Source organism: Saccostrea echinata, unplaced genomic scaffold, assembly GCF_033153115.1.
Source record: "Saccostrea echinata isolate AGI-Se365-2 ecotype Australia unplaced genomic scaffold, CSIRO_AGI_Sech_v1 ptg000002l, whole genome shotgun sequence".
Taxonomy (NCBI): Eukaryota; Metazoa; Mollusca; class Bivalvia; order Ostreida; family Ostreidae; genus Saccostrea; species Saccostrea echinata.
The window spans coordinates 22855178-22874695 of NW_026889751.1; the positions used below are offsets into that span (position 1 = coordinate 22855178).

At 32.7% G+C, this 19518-nt stretch overlaps 1 protein-coding gene across 3 annotated transcripts in view; it reads left to right on the plus strand.

Moving 5' to 3' along the window:
* Positions 1-19518, plus strand: part of LOC133174681 (EH domain-binding protein 1-like) — a 49533-nt gene that overhangs the window by 5246 nt on the left and 24769 nt on the right. The window contains exons 3-20 of one of the 3 annotated variants that reach the window (XM_061309770.1): positions 2984-3041; positions 3559-3708; positions 5509-5690; positions 6362-6585; positions 7092-7491; positions 7838-7910; positions 8196-8359; positions 9762-9810; positions 9966-10119; positions 11107-11680; positions 12902-12947; positions 13075-13209; positions 13582-13711; positions 14097-14165; positions 16558-16664; positions 18629-18716; positions 19197-19261; positions 19353-19473. In XM_061309770.1, coding sequence (XP_061165754.1) covers positions 2984-3041; positions 3559-3708; positions 5509-5690; positions 6362-6585; positions 7092-7491; positions 7838-7910; positions 8196-8359; positions 9762-9810; positions 9966-10119; positions 11107-11680; positions 12902-12947; positions 13075-13209; positions 13582-13711; positions 14097-14165; positions 16558-16664; positions 18629-18716; positions 19197-19261; positions 19353-19473 — 2789 coding nt within the window. The remainder of the gene's footprint in view (positions 1-2983; positions 3042-3558; positions 3709-5508; positions 5691-6361; positions 6586-7091; positions 7492-7837; positions 7911-8195; positions 8360-9761; positions 9811-9965; positions 10120-11106; positions 11681-12901; positions 12948-13074; positions 13210-13581; positions 13712-14096; positions 14166-16557; positions 16665-18628; positions 18717-19196; positions 19262-19352; positions 19474-19518) is intronic. The other 2 variants (XM_061309775.1, XM_061309781.1) reach the window with 2 other exon arrangements.

A 19518-nucleotide genomic window follows, 5' to 3' on the forward strand; every position in this document is an offset into this window, starting at 1 on the left:
TAAAGCAGTTTTAACTGATGGATTAAATGTGAGAAAGTCTTTTTGAAGTTTGAAATAGGCTTTCTTTGCTTTATTACAACAATCATTTTTAGCACTAGTTAGTGTTCCAGATGCATTAACTGTCAGACCCAAATACTTGTACTGTTTAACACATTCGATATTGTTGTTATTCAGATGGAAGGGGATTTTGATGTGCTTGCCAGATGAATTGAAGACTATAATTTTTGTTTTCTGTGTATTAACTTTGAGACACCAGTCCTTGCAGTATGTATTTAGTATATTGAGTTTTTCTTGTAGACCTTCAGCAGTGGGGGAGAGAAGCACCATGTCATCAGCATACATGAGACAATGAATAGATGTAGATGAATCATTGTTTAATTTTACAAAACTTTCAGAATTTGATAGATAATTAGGTAGATCATTAAGGTAAATCTTGAATAAGTTTGGACTTAAGTTATCGCCTTGTCTAACCCCATTGTATGTGTGAAAGTGACCAATTAATTTGTTACCCAGTTTAATAGACGAATAGCTTTTAGAATACATTTCCTTAACAACTGAGTAAAATTTTGTGCTGATACCTGCTTTTAATAGTTTAAGTTTCAAACCAGCATGGTTTATACTATCAAAGGCCTTATGAAAGTCAACAAAGCAAGCATATAGTTTCCCTTGTTTTGATTTGCAATATTTTTCAATAAGTGTTTTCAAAACAAAAACATGATCTGAAGTTCTAGCTTGTTTTGTAAATCCTATCTGACATGGATTGATTTTTTTATTACATTGTAAATATTTATCTAGTCTTGAGTTAAGAATATAATTAAAAAGTTTGCCAATTGTGCTGGTAATTGTGATTCCTCTATAATTGTTGGGATCATTAGTGTTATTAGATTTGTATACTGGAGTAATGTATCCTTCACACCATGAAGAAGGATAATAGCCAAGAGATAAGCAAGCATTAAAGATTTTCAGTAAGACTGGTATAAGAAACATTTGGCCATGTTTCAGCATTTCATTACAAATTCTGTCAGGCCCAGCTGCCTTACCATTTTTTAGTTTGCTGATTGCTTTATTTATTTCATTCAAAGATATTTTGTAGTCAAGTTCATTAAAAATGGGCGTAGATGTTTCCTCAGTTTGTTTTAGTTGGTCTTTGAGAAACTGATCTTGATCATGGAAATCCTCATGAGTTTTATTCAATTTTTTGAAGTGGTTTATCCAATCATTATTAGAGATTGATGTATCAATTGTGCCTTTGTTTCCATTTCTTAATTCCCCTATAAGTTTCCAATATTTTTTTGGATCAGTTGAACCTAAAGTATTTAGCTTGTTAATAATATTACAATGATATGTTCTAAATTTTTGTTTTCGTAGTTTGTTATAAATTCTATATGCTCTATAATACTGATTCTTAACATAAATATTTCTAGGGTTGTGGCCAAATAAATGTCCCTTCCTTACTAGTTTTGAACGCATATGTATCAACTCATTATCGAACCATTTGTTTTTATGTTTAGCAGGGCTTTTATTACTTTTACATGTTTTATTTTTAGGTAAATTTGGTTTTAATGACATAATGGCTGCAGCTTCCAGGGAATCTTTTAAACTTTTTACCCTTGATTCTATAGACTCTATGTCATTGATGCTCATGGAGTTATCAAATTTGTCTTTTATTTTTTGGGACTGTAATGCTTCTATAAATTTTATAGCAGAGTCTTCTCCCCATTTAAAGGATGAATGGGTCTTGCATTGATTATTATCTATGCTATTTTCTCTATTAGTAGAACTATATTGAGAAAAAATATTCCATGACAACATACAGTGGCAGTCAGATAATGTGGAAATAAAATCTGATACTTCAAAAAACAAAATATGTTGTACAGTTTCTTCATCAGTTAAAAGATAATCAACAACACTACTGCCATGATAATTGTGGCAAGTGAAATTTCCAAAGATGTCACCAAAACATCTTCCATTCATAATACGGAGTTGGTTTGCAATACAAAAATCTACTAGTTCTTTTCCTCTTTTATCCATGCAAGTGTCCCTATTAACTCTGTTGGAAATATCATTATCAATTTTATATGTTTCAAATAAAGGTAAATATTGAATGTTATCATCAAATATATAGTCAACTGCGCTTCCTGTTCTAGCATTAAAATCTCCACAAAGCATTATATTTCCTAAATCTTTAAAATGAAAAATATCTTTCTGTACAAGCTCCAAAATATTAATATTATTTTTTGTAATTGCAGGTGATCCTTCAGGGGGATTGTATACAGTACATATATACAAATCTCTATCAAAATTGAAAAAAGTTTTCTCTAATTTGATCCACTTATTCACTTATTAATCCACTTAATCCACTTATCCACTTATTAATGTAGAATTTGATCTACATATCATAAACTGCATTTATAAGCACAACATGAAGATATGGCTGGGTGAAATGCTTCATGTTCTCTTAAACTTTTAAAACTCCCATTTGAGAAACTTCTAGTATTCTAATATATAGGGGTTTATTTTTCCATTTTAGTTTGAAGTAGGGTTATCTGACTTTAATACTCCTCTTTACTGGTTGTAGTTCATGAGAATTTTAACTTGGAATTTGTTTATAAAGAAAGGGAATTTATGCATAATATACTGGTAAAATATGGACATGTAATTGTAACAGTCTTTATGCATCATGAGCTATGACAGCTAGAAAGCAATCTTCTCTGTGCTTCAAAATATTAATATATATAAGGAAAAGTAATTGGGGGGGGGGGGGCTGTGAAGGAGGAAGATAAATAGGGGGAGTTGATTCTCTAGTGATAATACTTTCACAACTTCTGATATCTTTAAGTTAAAACTATATTTTCATGGATTCTTCAGATATTTCTATACTCTTCAATATACAAGGTATATAACATGCCTTTACAACTTTTAGGATGTTGTTTGTTTTTAATATAGAGTGTTTTTTTTTTCATCACATTGACTTTCTCTGCAGGCAACCTAACAAGCTGTGTATTGTGTGGACCAGAAGAAGCAGACACAGGTCAACAAAGGTGAGTGACCTTGAAATCCAACACAGATATACATGTAGTCTACATTCTTAACTGATATTGTAGCAGTGATTGTATTTCGTCTGATGTTGTATTGTAACCTGAGATGATAAGGAAGTTTATATTGAATGAGACACTATTGTAATTGACAGACAGATCTAGTGTACACTTGGTGTGTTAACTGTTAAAGATACAAACATATACAGAATGGAAAATGTTGATTAAATATTACCCTTGTCACTCTATGCTTCTGTGGGAAAATTTAGCTAGTTTAGCAAAGGGCACATAACTCTTTAGAAGCAATATGACTGTGTAAATTTTAAAGAAGCTGTATAAAATTTTTTCCTTTGCATTTTAAGGATAAAATTGTGGCCAAAATTTTCAAGTACAAATTGTGTACACATTGTGGCCCAATTTTTTTTGTGCTATAGTCAGAAAAATATTTCAATGAAAGCTTGTTTGTGTATTGGCTTAAATTGGTGAAGCATTTTATACTTTTTAAAATTGGTTATTTCTGTAGCTTCACACATGGGAGCCCACCATACGGAATCCATACAGAGGCTTGGTGACATGGACTGTTCCTGAGAATATCGAGATCCAGGTGACCTTGTTCCGAGACAGTCAGCATGTGGAGTATGAAGACAAAGAGTGGATATTCCAGATTGAAGATGTAAGCTCTAAGGGAGATAAATGTGTATTGTAGTGGGAGGAAGAAAATTTGTACTTTAGTGTTCTTTTGGTTTAAGAGACACCAAGAGTCCATAGAACAATTTGATTTAAATGAAAAAAAAATAATAATACTCTGATGGATGAAGTTTATATCTAAATGGAGATTTTAGTGGTAGGGGAGATAAATCTCCTCTGTCTTATAGTGAGTTAAGATGTCTTTAATAAGAGAGATATGTCTGTATGCTTGGGAGTGAAGATATTGTCAGTAAAGGAGATTAGTCTGTACTCTTGGGAGTGAAGATATGGACAGTAAGGGAGATAAGTCTGTACTCTTGAAAGTGAAGATATTGTCATTGAGGGAAACAAGTCTGTACTCTTGTTGGTGAAGATATTTTCAATAAGGGAGATAAGTCCGTACTCTTATGAGTGAAGATATTGTCAATGAGGGAGATAAATCTGTTCTCTTGAGAGTGAAGATATTGCTAATAAGGGAGATGAGTGTGTATGCTTGTGAGTGAAGATATTGTCATTAAGGGAGATAAGTCTGTACTCTTGTGAGTGAAGATATTGTCAGTAAGGGAGATAAGTCTGTACTCTTGAAAGTGAAAAGATTTTATAATAAGAGATGTAAGTGCAGTAGTGATTGGTATTTTTAGCTACAAGGGAAATAAAACTGTTTTGTTCCACATGTATAGAGATTGAAGATGTCCTCAGTAAGAGAGATAAGTCTGTACCATTCTGTGTCCTTGATAATGGAGATAATTCTATTCAGTAGTTGCCAATAGATAGTTTTCATATGACAGAATTTTTCTCCGAGTTATTTCCCTTGGCCGCCATCTTGGTGGTCAACCTGGTAATTTTTCCTCTTTGTCTTACCAAATCTAAGAGGGTGTAGCAGAAATATTTGGAGAAAATCTTTATAGAATAAAAATTATGAAATAAAGGAGGCTTTAACAAATGTTTATTTTTCAGAAAAACAATGCTTCTTACCCCACAATGGCCAGTATAAAAAGTTAAAGTTGGTTGAATAATGATGGAATATGAGCATGTTGACCTCCAATATGGCGGCCAATGGGAAATAACTTTTGCTAATTTGGGCCTACTGAAAACTATCTATAGGGGAGATTTTTTCATTGTAGTAAATGAAGATGTTAGCGGTATATAAATCTTTCTGTTCTACAAATGTAAAGATGTCCTCATTAAGGGAGATAAGTCTGTACTGGAATAAGTTAACATGTCAATGATAAAGAAAATGAGCATATATAGTTATTTTGAAAAAGCAATTGTTTTGGTTTCTGGTTTATTTGGTAACAGGATCTTGCTTTTATGTTACCATATCTTTTTACAAGAATTACTGTAAAATCACATATTTTCGTTGGGTCAACTTTTCGGGGTTTGAGAAAAAATATTGGTTTGTGGTTGGAGAAGTGTTGAGTAGTTATATAAATGAAATTTTAAGTTTTGTGGTGGACATGAATTCGTGGGTCTCTTCGTACCTCGAAAACAATGAAAATTAACCCCCACGAAAATTAGTGATTTCACAGTATACAAAACCTTGAAACATGAACATATATTTAGAACAGTTGAAAGACTTTTGAAATATAAAGAATTTTAGATTAATAAATTTACTTAATTATTTTTTTAAGTAAATTGTAATTTTTCAAAAATAGAATCATAGATATGCAATGAGTTTTACTTATTTCCTCTAACAATGCACTAATACCTCCTGTGCTCTCTAGGAATCTAGTCCAGTAACAGAACATAAATTAAAAATGTTTTCTTTTTTTTTTCAATTTAATAGCAATCTCGTGCTGGGAGGAGGAAGATTCTGGCCACTGGACCAATCAACATGAAGGAGTTTGCCTCCTCTGTTCCAACCCAGCACACAATGAAGCTGACCCTGAAGCCTACAACAAAGAAGATTGTCAATGTTACATTACAGTTTACACTGTCTTGTCTCTTTCTTAGAGAAGGAAAGGCAACGTAAGTCATATTTCCCAAAGTAAGTCTTATGTCTGTAAGGGCTTCATCAGTCTTACTGCTGTAAATGCCACCAAAGTCAATCCACTGTACTGCGTAACTTATGCTCCTCCCCACTCCAACGAAGACTTATCTTTGTAAAGGCCACATAAGTTACAGCCCCTAATCCCATGTAAGTCTTACCATTGTAAAGGCCACATTAGTCTTACTGCTGGGAAGTCAGAAAAGTCTTATTGCTGTAAAAACCAGAGGTCATACTACTTTTAACTTGATGTAAGTCTTACAACTGTAAAGGCCATGTAAGTCATACCACTGTATAAACCACATACCAGGTAAAACTTGCCACTGTTAAGTGAGATAAGTCATACTGCAGCACAGTTTATGCTCTCCATTATATCTTAAACATGCATGGAAAATAAATACATAAAAATGTTTTAGAGTACTTGTTTAGTAAAGTGATTTTTTTTCATAAACAACAATTTTCATGCTAATTTTAAGAAAGTATGGTGTAAAACATTATGGAACTTTCTAAGTAGTCATTTTTAAGTGAAAATGTGTATCTAACTGTGTTAGTTGCTTTATAAATACAATAAAATTTAAGTAAGTATAGTCCAGTAGACATTTACGAATATCTCCATACTTCCCCTATATAATTCTATTGATTTGTGATATAGTGATGAGGACATGCAGTCTGTGGCCAGTCTGATGAGTATAGGGAGGACTGACATCGCCCTCATGGACGACCTTGAGGAGGAAGAAGAAGAAACGAGTAAGGAGTTCTCCTCCGGAATCTCCGAGATTGCATCGGATATATCCAAGCTCAGCAGTCACGATGATGGTAATCCGTTTGGAAATCCTTTTGAAGATGACCTTGACCTGGATTGTGATGAATTCTGTGGTATCGTGTGCCTGGCTTTATTTCACTTTATTTCTTTCTATGTTATCTTGATTTGCAAATTTGATTTGCGTCATCTCTTCTTGCATTTTTTTTTTTTTTGGATGCTATGAATTTTGATATTTTTGTCTCTTTGATTTTAAAATGCATGTAAAATTAAAAAAAAAACCTTTCAGTTCCTAAATACTATAACTGTGTAGTAATCATTATTATTGAGTGAATTTTTGAGGGGTCCATGAATTGTGTTAGAATGTAACAAAATCTTCTTTGTATTTTTATCTCATAGTAATGCTTCTGAATCTATTTTTTTTCTCAAATTAATAGTCAAATTTTGCATGAATATTTCTTTCCCCCTAATTTTATATTTTGTTTTCTTGATAAACCAAATCTACTATTGATTGTTTTCAAAGCATTATAAAATCTAAGTCTTCATTTTATTAATTTTTTCTTAATTTTAATTTTTTTAATCTTCAGGCTGTCTGACTCTTGAAACTTTCTCTGCCTTTCAGAGCCTTCAATTGAAAAGAAACCAGTTTCTCTGAATCCCTTTGATGAAAGCGATGATGAAGAAGATGATAGTGCCACTAACCCTTTTTATGAGAAAAACTCTACTAATGACTCTTCAACTGCTCTAACAACTAGTCAGTCCTATAACCCCTTTGAAACCGCAGACTCTGTAGAACCTGAAAAGAAAACAAATACTCTTCCCGTCAAAAAGAGACGGGCCCCTCCCCCTCCATCTGTGAGGGCTAAAAGTGAAATTTCTAACACAAAAAGACCTTTGTACACAGGCACACCTCCATCATCCCCAGAGGAACAAAGGAAGGTCACAGAAAGGGCAATAACTCCTCCACCAGAGTCCCTGGATACGTCAGCCAGTTCCTCCCTCAATGCTAGTCCCTCTAGGCAGTAAGAAATTAGTTTTTAATCAATCATAAATCATATTTCAGAGAATTTGCCTTAATTTGGCATTTTTGGCATGCTTGAATTGATAGGGGTGATCTCAAAGATTTACATGTAAATAATACTGCTGGATTTCTTACCCTTACAATAAATTTTAACAAATTGTTATAAACTGAATATATCTGTAACCAATCTGATGAAAAATAAACCATATAGTAGTATATTGGATATATTTATTTTATATCTTTATTGCATACCAGAGAGAGTTTACAATGAAGTTATACATGTATTTATATGTATTTACTTTAGTTTGATATACAAGTAGATTGAAAATGTTCTGAATTTTTAATAGACTGTCCCCACAGCATAATAGTAGTGATGTTGAAAGTGAAAGGAAGGTGCTGGAACCACTGGATACTAACCAGGTAACAGAGAATACTAGACATCAGGGTCCTGTGTAGGGAAGGGGGGGGGGAGAATTGGATCTATGAATGCCTTTTTTAGTCGTCTCACAACATGCTTACACCAGCATTGAGATGATAATACCATTTTCAAAGCGAGAGAGATATTTAGATATTTCTGTTTATTTTCTTCTTTTGAAAAAAGAACCATTATAATTAGTAAAGAAATTGTGAAATGTGATTATACAAATATTTTGGAATTTAAAGCAGTTTATGAATTAATCCTAGTTAAGAAATGAAATATTTCAGATGGAGTCACCTTCACGAAGTACAGATTCAAGTAAGAGCCTTCTTGAATGGTGCAAAGATGTTACCAAAGGTTATAAAGGGGTCAAGGTTACAAACTTGACCACATCCTGGAGAAATGGAATGGCTTTTTGTGCTATCATTCATCATTTTAAGCCAGATTTGTTGTAAGTTTGGTTTGGCCATAAGAAAAGCTATTGCAAAGTAAATGTGATATTAAAGAATGTATATTGATGTTGAAAAATGCTTTATTATGGTCAAAATATGTTTGTTTAGTACTGTATACCAACGTTCAGTTGCCCCTTTCTTTAAGTATTCTAACATTTCAACATTCACCAAGCATGGAAGTTTTCTTTGGCAAATTTAAGGAGTTATGTTGGTACAAATTGCAATCATTGAAGTCGTGCTTTATTCACGGGGAAAAAAATATTGGATTAGAGTTTTCTGTTCCACTGGAAGTCAGTCAAACTAAAGGAAAGTTGCACTAGAGACATATTGCAGGAATACTAGAAAATTCCTATGACTTCGAAGCTTTTAAATAATTCAGCACCACTGAAAAATGAAAAATAAGAAATTTGAAATGTCTTGATGAGAAATAAAAAAAAAAATACTCATTAGCAATTTTGGATTTCCATGAACAATGTTGTCATGGTTACTTAAAATAGGTGTTCTTTTTAGAAATTCTAGAAACCTTAATGTCAAGATTACCATTAAAAAGTTAGATTTCTTTTAAATTCACTTGAAAGAAATACCTGCCTACAGTTTTGTTCTGATTTTGGTAAAACATGTTACACAAGAAGACTACACAAAGTTATATAATTCTGTAGATAGCTTTTGTTTTCGATGAATAGTGTTGCCATTTTACTAAAACTAGAGTAATGTCTGAATTTCTCTCAAAACGCAACTCAGTCTACAGTTTTGGTCGGATTTCAGTAAAATATGGTACCAGTACATGAAAGATATCAAGATACATGTACATCATTTTTCATATTGCTTTTTAACTTCACTGAATGTTGTCTCTGTGGTAACTGATAGAATATTGTCTGAAATTCTTTTTTTAAAAAAACTCTACTCCTACAACACTTATAGTCCTATTTCAGAAGAATTTCCTACAGTTTTATGTGTATTACTCAATCTATTCATTGGTTTTTAAATTCTATCAATTATATTACCATGAACATATAAATAGAATATTTTATGATTTTTTTTCAAAATGATATACTTTAATTAAGCTTTGTACAAGTCTAGAAAACAGAGAGATACTGGTACTAGTACATGTATATAATCCTCTAAATGTAAAAAAAAAAGTGCCACAAGTCCCAGTGCGACTTTTCAACAATAAGTGAAAACCAGTAGAGCCACAGTCTTGTCAGAGACTTCTGGTGTAATCCACTTCAACTATATTTTCACCTTTACATACATAAATCACATGGTAAAAAAAAAATCACTGTAACTTTTTCTTACAATATATGAATATTGTTCTATTATTAGAGACTTTCTTACAATATATGAATATTGTTCTATTATTAGAGACTTTCTTACAATATATGAATATTGTTATTTTATTAGAGACTTTAAGTCCCTGGCTCCACATGATATAAAAGGAAACAACAGGACAGTAAGTATCAGGCTACTTATCTTACTGTTGTATTTACAGCATTGAAAATTATAGCTTGAAAATACAACTTGATTTACAGCCCTGAGTAATATAGCCTTAGAAATACAATCTCTATTTAAACTGTATTGCATGTAAAAAGTGTTGTGATGTTCCAGGCATTTGATGCCGCAGCGGCGTGTGGTATCCCACGTCTGATAGAACCTTCTGACATGGTCCTGTTGGCTGTTCCTGATAAATTATCTGTGATGACGTACCTCCATCAGCTGAGAGCCTTCTTCACTGGACAGACCCTGGAGGTCCAACAGATAGGTATACTTGAAGAAAAAATGTTCAATTCTGTATGAATTTATTAGGGGGTCAGAGGTCATAGTGTGACCGAATCACACAGCGAGATATCTTGCTTACCTATTTCTGTCACAGTGAAACTGATTTCGGAACTCCCAGCTTGGTGGCGATGACAAAGATAAAGTATTTAAAACATATGGATATTTTTTCAATCAACAGATGTCCATTAGATTTTCCTTCGGTGTGAAGAATGGGTTGAATAATTAAAATCACGCTTATACTATTTTAACCTGAAATTCCTTTGAAAGTATGTAAAGTGAAACAGACAATACCGCCGCTTTTGGCTCAACATATATAAAGAACTCATAAAACAGTAAGATTATTTTCAATATCAATCATTGTTCTTTAATTATTTTCTGAACTTGATTGCAAAATATCAGTTCTAGGTCATTGCGTGTCACAACATTGTGATACAGCGGGCCATTTGTTAATATTTCTATTTTCGAATATTTTGAATATTTGTCTCAAATATAAATACATGTATAAGTAATAAATAACAAGGTCAAAAAGTTCACTGGGAATGAACTTGGTTGGTACGTGATCAAATCTACTAAGAAGCCCTTCCGGCTTCACAGGATTTGATCACATGACCAACCAATTTCATTTTCCAGAGAACTTATTAACCTTCTTACTTATTTCTTAAGAACAAAACTGTGCACACTGAATACCTGCATAATCTAAAGACTGTTGGATAACTCATACTAAAAGTATAGTTGACTTACTGTACATGTACCGACGTATTTAAAAAATTAGCGCAATAACTGGATATGGAGTGATTAACATAATCATGAATTAGCACTACATACACAGTTTGCTCCATGTATTCATGAATGATTTCTTGAGGGTATTCATGAAATACTGCATCATTGTTAGTGCCAAAGCCGCTAAAATATGAAGCCCGAGTTTTTAAGTACACATATAGTAGTTTAAATACTTGTTGTTTTGATTTAGGTACAAATACAAGAGAGAGTATGTATACTATAGGAGACCTTGATGCTAATACTCAAAGTGAAATCACCAGGGAGATGTATGGAACGAGTCGAGTGAAAGACAAAAACAAGAAAAACAATAAAGATAATGGTCCTGCCAAGCAGGATAGCAAAGAAAATAGTCCCGCTAATTCACATAGCAAAGAAAATACTCCAAGTGACCGCACGAGTGCCAGTGTCGAGTTGAGGAAAAGTCGAAGTAAAGAGTCCAGTCCCACAAAGACATTAGACTCTAACCAAAATGCCAAAGATAGTTCTGTGATAGATAAATCTGTGAATTCTCCCAGTGAGGAAGAGACCAGTCCTGTTGTTGACGAGGAGGAGGATGTGTGGCGCCCTCAAAGAGGAAGTAAAGCCTCTACTCCCCTCAGTGACCTGGGGTCTCCGGTCCTCAGTAGTAGGGGGTCACTTGGTAGTCCCGTCTCCCCCAGGTCTGGGACTCCTGTGTCTGAGGGCAGTGGACGGTCGTCGCGAGCCTCCACCCCGTCCAGTCCCTCCTCCAGTACTGTGTCCCCAAAAAGAGAATCCGGTGGAGCGTAAGTTACTGACAAATTTTTCCTCTCAATAAATTTATACTTCATTCATTGTAAATTTTCCTAGACTTCAGTAAATATTATGGTACACACGATGTACTAAATATTAAATTTGGTTAAAAGTGAAAGTGGTATTATGCCAACCTCATTGATAGTAGATACTACCTGTTCGTTTTTCCACATATATTTGATACCGTACTGTTTTCAAATAGTTTTTTATTCATTTTTTGGGTTTGGTGATTGGTTGGGGTGGGTTGTTGTTTAATATTGTTGTTGAAGAATTTTTGCTAGAGCCATGCATGGTTTTCGTTGACATTTAGATCCATAGTTGACTAGTGTTTGATGTGTGATAGGGAATAGTGTAGAAACATTGGCTAAATATTGAAGTTTAATAGGAAATTGATTTGGAAAATGAACAGTTTCTCTTGCAAATATTTTATAAAAATAGTACTGAAGGTTTTGACACATTGTTCATTGTAGACCACGGGGGTTCTGCAGCGTGTATCAAAAACCTTGGTACGATTTTGGCATAGCAAATGTACATGCTAAACAAAACATAGCATTTCAATACTGTAGATCACCATATTTTCGTGACACCTTATTTTTGCGAGATATGTACAGTTGAACTTCGGTATCTCGAATACCATGAATATGTCGAAGTGATTTGGAAGTCCTAACCACAGATTTCTAAAGTATTTTACCCTCAATACCTTGAACCCTCGGATGTTTTTCTCAGTCCGATCTCGTTAGAGATAACGAGTTTTGACTGTATTTGGTAATTATAAGCGAGACAAAATTTTCACGAATTCTGGGTATTGTTGTATAAAACCTATACTTACAAAAATATATGCAAGAATGAAATTTTCGCAAGCAGAATGTCTTGTGTAATTATGCAAAAATAAAGTTCTCACGAATAAAAAGTGATTTACACTATTTGATCATCAATAATTCTCTTAAAAATTGGAAACAGAGTGATTTCAATATGTGTTTATTACTGTTAGCATATTTCATTTGGATGTGTATTATATTTAACACCTTTTGCGGAAAACAGCTACTGCTAAATCAAGTACATCACTAAGTGTCATTTGCTAATATATTCATGTAAAAAAAATTTAGAAAGCACTAAATCAAATTTATGCTATCTATTTGAAAAATCTATTATTACCCACTATGTTACTGCTATACTTTTTCTGTCTAATCCTCATAATTTTTCTTACATTTCAGTAAAAGAATAAATATTCGTGATTTGGACTCTGTATTAAAGCCAAAGGTAGTATGTTTACATAATTAATGGAAAACATTTTTTGTATTTTTGTGTTAAATTGAATGAAATATAGTCACTGACAAGAGTTACTACCAGTGTGTGTAAATTTTCTTGATGTGTTTTATAATTAAAGGAAGAGGACAGAAAGTCTCGACAAGAGGAGTTGAAGGAACGAGCTAAGTTCTTGTTAGAGCAAGCCAGAAAGGAGGCTGGCATTGGAGAAACTCCAAGCTCTCCTGCAAAGGAGGTAGAAAAAGAGGAGTCTGAGGTACATGTACTGTAAATTCCATTTTATTCGCGAGAACTTTATTTTTGTGTAATTATGCGAGTCTGTCTGCTTGAAAAGATTTTATTCTCGCATTTATTTCTTTTGTTAGGGATTATATACAACAGAAACCACAGCTAGCGAAAATTTAGTCTCGCTTTTAAATATCAAATATCTATCTCGCGAAAATAATGTGTCGTGAAAATATAGTGATCTACAGTATATAAGTGGACTGAATGTAAAACTTTTATAAAAAAAAAAAATGACTATAATTGTAGGTCTATATATATATTCAATGATGGGATAGTTGTTTTTTGACAAAATTCTTTTAATGTATGCATGTATAAAATTGTGTCCTATTTGATCTTGTTTTAGGAAACTGATGACAAGCAAAAAAGGTTAAAAGAGCGAGCCCGCCAGCTTATTGATGAAGCTCGGGCTGGAATAGGTCAACCAGAGGTCAACCTGCCAAAGAGGCCCAGTAAAGATCTAACAACAGAAGAAGGTAAACTTCAAAACTCTGTCAGTCTGCTCATTTGTTTTTGTGAAATTTAAACGCATTGTATTAATAAATTATTTAAAATTGCCACTTAAGCTTTCTTGGCTAGCTAGTAAATTTCTTTTGCTTCATTAATTTACATTTTAAATGAATTTTTTTTTTTTTTAAGTTTCCTATCATCAGTGACATGATTTATCCCAGTTCTATTGTTGTACTTTTATTTAAACAAAAATTACCCTGTTTTCTGTCAAATATTGTTACGAGAGGCATGAAGACATCATATACTTCCAGTCTTGCATTATAATTATTTAATTCATTTTTTTTCTGTCCTCATTGCATGACTGTCTTGCTTTCATTTTGATGTTCGATATGTTTGATCTGTTTCATCCAGCAGCTTGTAAATCAACACTACGAATGCGACGGATAGTTCGCACTCCTGGTCTTTTTGTCATTAAAAGTGGTATGTAATTCTGTGACCAGCATCACAGCTGTTTATTTGTGGTGTAATGTTCAGCTTTGAGATGTACGTGGCATTCCTTCAAATTAATAATTGTTGCCTCTGCTTTACTGTACCAGTGCTGTACATTTGCACCCACATTTGCATGAAATTTTAATTGTGTGTGGATAAATTTTATGTTTTTTCTAACTTAACCAGTTATAGATGGTAGTAGATAATAAAATGGTCATAGGTATCAGGTGTTAACCCTTGTATGAATTTGTATATTTCCTATAAATAGGTGCTTGGGATTAAGTAATTATACCATGACTTACATATATCCAAATTAATTAAATGTATACAGTGGACCTTCAGATATCTGGATGCTTCAGCTTTTGGACAATTTTTCTTGAGAACGGGACTTTTTATCTTTATTTCATCTTGTTTATCAGGAATTCTGCATTCCCGATCTGAACAGTGTATTTTTCTCACAAAATGCATTTTTTTGTTATAGTAGTAGTGTTTATTATAGTGACGAGTTTAACAAAATGAACAATCATGCATAAACTCATTAAAATACAAATGCCTAGCCTGTTGGGCCTATATGTCACCTTAGAAGAAATATTAATATATACATGTATCAAGCATTAATCTATATCTGGTCATCTCAACTTATACAATTGCCTGTTTCTTTTTTTATTTGGATAGATGGTTTTTAAAAATTTTATATTCATTACAGTGTTCTGTTGTGAATATCATTAAAATTTGACATTTATAAAATCATGTTCAAATTTACACAATCACTATTACATGATTGGACTTGTTGTTTGTACAAAATTTCATAATTGAAATTTATTGCAAGCTTTTCATGTTTTGATTAAAAGTACACTTTAACTGCTAACCAGTCATGGATGTATAATTTACAGTTAACATCAAGTCAATTTAGTATCCGGACACTTCACCTATCCCAGCGATTTTGACTGGTAACAAATCTGTCTGAATAAATGAGGCTCTACTGTATTATTTTTACTGTGTGATTTATAAAATCGGATTGGTTTGCTTTATATGCCTATGATATGATAATATTTTTCTTTCATCGACTTGAGTAAATACATGTACTAAAAATAAGGGGGCCGGGGAAAAAGGAAAATCCAGAGGTTTGTTTTGCCATATCTGGGTTAAGATTGAACTTTTTAGACAATATTATTGATCAAATGATTATATGTACATTCTTACTTATACATGTAAATGGGGAGATAGATGTATATACTTTAATATTTCTTTTGACGTCTTGCATCTTTTTAATGATTGGATTTGTTGTTTGTACAAAATTTCATTGATTTATTAAAATTTATTGCAAACTTTCAATGTTTTGATAAATACACTCTAAGTGCATGCTAACCAATCACAGGTGTATAATTTAGCTGGAATTGAACTCATTTTAATTTGATAAATCTTGTTTACCAGTAGATAAAATGTGCGGTAAAAATTTTTGAAATTCATATATCAATAGTATACAGGTATTTATTAAATAGTAACACTAATATGTAGAAATATGCTGTCTGTGACGGTAGCATGATTTAAATGTTGCAGAAGCAGTCTGTGAAAGACATAAAGTTAAATTGACATGAGAAAAATAATTTAATGAGTACTTGATAATTATTCGACTTAAGTCCCTGATTATTCTACTAGGCTATCTGAGTGCAATTGACATCCCTAGATATCATTTGACATCTCTTACTAGATGTCAGTTGTTGATATTCTGCAGTTTCCTTATAAGCATTGGATATATGTGTTCGTACACACAATTGGAGGTAGATGTTCCCATAAGTAATCTTTCACATGCAATAAACTGAATAATACTAACAAGTTGCAGGTGGCTTAAATTATTAATTATTAATATATTATTAATTATATATTAATTTACAATGATAATTCCATGTAGAAAAAACACTCAGATGTATAATATTTCAAGTACATTCTTGTTTATTTGAGTAACTTACTTATGCAGGTGTCTTTCTTATTAGATAGAAAACACAATTAGAAGCGTGGGAAATGTGAGACAAATTTAAATATAAATGTGCACAAATACAAGATACTTGTTTAGTTGAAATGTTTTCAGCACTTTTGTATATATTACAAATCAAGAATTTAATTTGTTAATGTTATCAGTAACAAAATTGTTTAATTGTAATACCTCAGTATTGTCAATATTAAGTGTAATGAATTATTTAGGAAGAAAATATGTGTACTGTAAAGATGACCAGAACAAAACAGAAACAAATGAACAAGAATAGTTGATCATATGATTTCCTGTATGAAGTCTACAAATAAGAAAAAGTTCCAATTCCAGTGATTGCAGACTTAATAAGACTACAAATTTATGTGACAGTTTTTTTTTCCTTATTTTATATAGAATCTCTGTCCCTAAGTAATGGAGAGGCAAAGAAGCCAGAGCTAAAACTGAAGAGATTTAGCCTCAAACAACCAGATCTTACTTCCTCACTGACAGCATCTACCAAGGTTAGAAATCTATAGTCAGACATATCTCAAAACTTGGCATTATCCAAAGTAACAAATCTATAGTCGGACATATCTCAAAACTCGGCATTATCCAAAGTTACAAATCTATAGGCAGACAAATCTCAAACTCTGCATCATCTAAAGTTACAAATCTATAGCCAGACATATCTCGAAACTCAGCATTATCCAAAGTTACAAATCTATAACCATATTTATCAAAAAGTAGGTCACAGTGACCAACTTTTTGAATTTTGCAGGCATCCGTTTTTAAATTGTTTTAGAGACATATTTTGAACACTTTATGGTGTATAATAATCAAACTTCAAATGCTTCTTAGGTCCTCTGAGAAGGTCAACTGACAAAGTCGGTCACCATGACCTACTTTTGAAATTTTATGGCTATATTGAAATATTTTTTTGATAGTTATTGGCTTAGAATCATCAAACTTTGTCAAGTGATGCATCTTGGGTCCTCGGAGAACGTCGACTTAAAAGTAGGTCACCATGACCCACTTTTGAAATTTTATCACTATATTCAAATATTTCTGGTACTTGGCTTATAATCATCAAACTTTGTCAGTTGATGCATCTTGGTCCTCGGAGAACGTCAACTTAAAAGTATGTCATTATGACCCACTTTTGAAATTTATGGCTTTTTAAAAATATTCAGGTACTAATTGTCTCAGATTCATCAAACTTTATCAGTCGATGCATCTTGGGTCCTCGGAAAACATAATCTGAAAAGTAGGTCACTGTGACCTACTTTTGATATTTTATGGCTATACATGTATTTAAATATTTCAGGTACGAATTGATTTACAGTCATAAACTTTGTCAGTTGATGTAATAGGTCATCAGAGTATGTCAACTGAAAAGTAGGTCACTTTGACCTTCTTTTGGAATTTTGTGATGATATTTTAATGTTTTGAGATACTAATTGGCTAAAAATCATCAAACTTTGTTAGTTGATGTATATTGAGTCCTCAGAATGTGTAAACTGAAAAGTAGGTCACAATGACCTTGTTTTGTATTTTTACGGCTATATTTAAATATTTGAGGTAGTAATTGGCTTTAAATCATCAAACTTTGTTGGTTGATGTATTTTTAATCCTCAGAATATGTCAACTAGAAAATAGGTCATAGTGATCTACTTTTGGAATTTCCAGGCAATATCTAAATATTTCAAAATATAAGAAAATTGGAATCATCAAACTTTGTCAGTTGATGTATTTCAGGGTCTTGGAGTGTCTTTTCCAAAAAATAGGTCACCGTGACCTACTTTTGGGATCTCAAGGCTCTTTCTGAATATTTAAGATAGTACTGGGCTTAGAATCATCAAACTTTATTAGTTGATGCATCTTGGGTTCTCAGAGTGTTTTAACCAAAATGTAGGTCATTATGACCTATTTTTGGAATTTTAAGGTTTTATCTTAATATACAGGATACTTAGAGGCTTTAATTAGAAGTGATAGGTTGTACAATTTATCAGAAGAGCGATTGAAGGCCCTTGGGCCTCTTGTGTTTTACTTGGGAGGTGGATAACATAAATGAACTTCAATATGACATGGTGGTCCCCCAAAAAGTAATTTACTACTAGTGTTAGACAGATTATTTCCATCTGGAACACTAATTGTGACTTCATAGCATAATATACTGTACTTGGTGAAACTGATAAAATCGCCATATTGGCTTCTGGCAAACTTCATGTTAAACTGCAAAAGTGTTACTTATAGGTAGAATTTATATACCCAGCTTTCATACATAGAAATGATTCTTGAACTCTTTACTTGGTAAGAATTGAGCACCATTTTGGAGTACATGTAGGGGAAGCTATTTGTGGAAATCTGTAACCACTGTATTTAAATTGACCTATACTATACTGTGGGGAAAAAAAAGAAGGAAACAAAAAGATATTAATTTTTTGAGATGGTACATAGTACTTAGAACTTTTAATTGTTTTGACAGAGTGAGGAGTTAGTAGAAAACAAGGTGGTCCATTCTCCTTCATCTGATTTTTCCCTGACAGAGAGCAGTGAGGGATCTAGAGAGGATGGTGAGTAGCATTCAGTCTGTCACTTACTGGCAGTTTGGGGAGGGGGGGTCAGTAGTCATCAATAAGTAAGCGTTTCAGTAGGACTTTTCACAAAAAATCTTCAGACCAAGATTAAAACTGTACAACTCTGTAAATTTTTTGTTTAAAAAAGATATTAATATTTTAAAAGGATTATTCACGTTTTTTTTAAAGATTTTTTTTACTTACTATACCTTAGATACTTTTAAAAGAAGTGGAAAATTTTAGCCGTCGTCCTAACTGTTAGTTAAACGGCGACCCCAACACTTCTGAGAAAAAAAGTATCGACCTATCGTCCAAAAATTACGGTATTTTTTCAAAAGGTCCACAGATGTTTAGGAGATAAAAAGTTAGCAGCAAATCTGATTGTACCAATCGGGCAGTTGGGGCAGTTGAGATAAAAATATTGTTAGATAGAGAACATTTTGTCTACAAGAGTACATTTTGAATATTAATTTACAGGTGATTACAGTTCTACACCTGATTCCTTGGAGTTTGAAGACCATGTGGAGAAGAAAAAGGATGAGGTAAAAATACTGAAATATATAATCTAAAATTGTCAATTGCAACCTTCTTATGTAGGAATTCTTCAAATATAAAATATTTTTCATGTTGCAGCATCTTCAGGACACAAATCAGTATGTTCACAATGAAATGGATGCTTTGGAGAGAGAACAAACACAGATAGACAAACAGGCAGGGGAACTAGAGGCAAAACTAAGGAGAATCATGGGAAAATGTAAGACTATACTGGAAAATCACATATCTTTGTTCTGTCAGATTT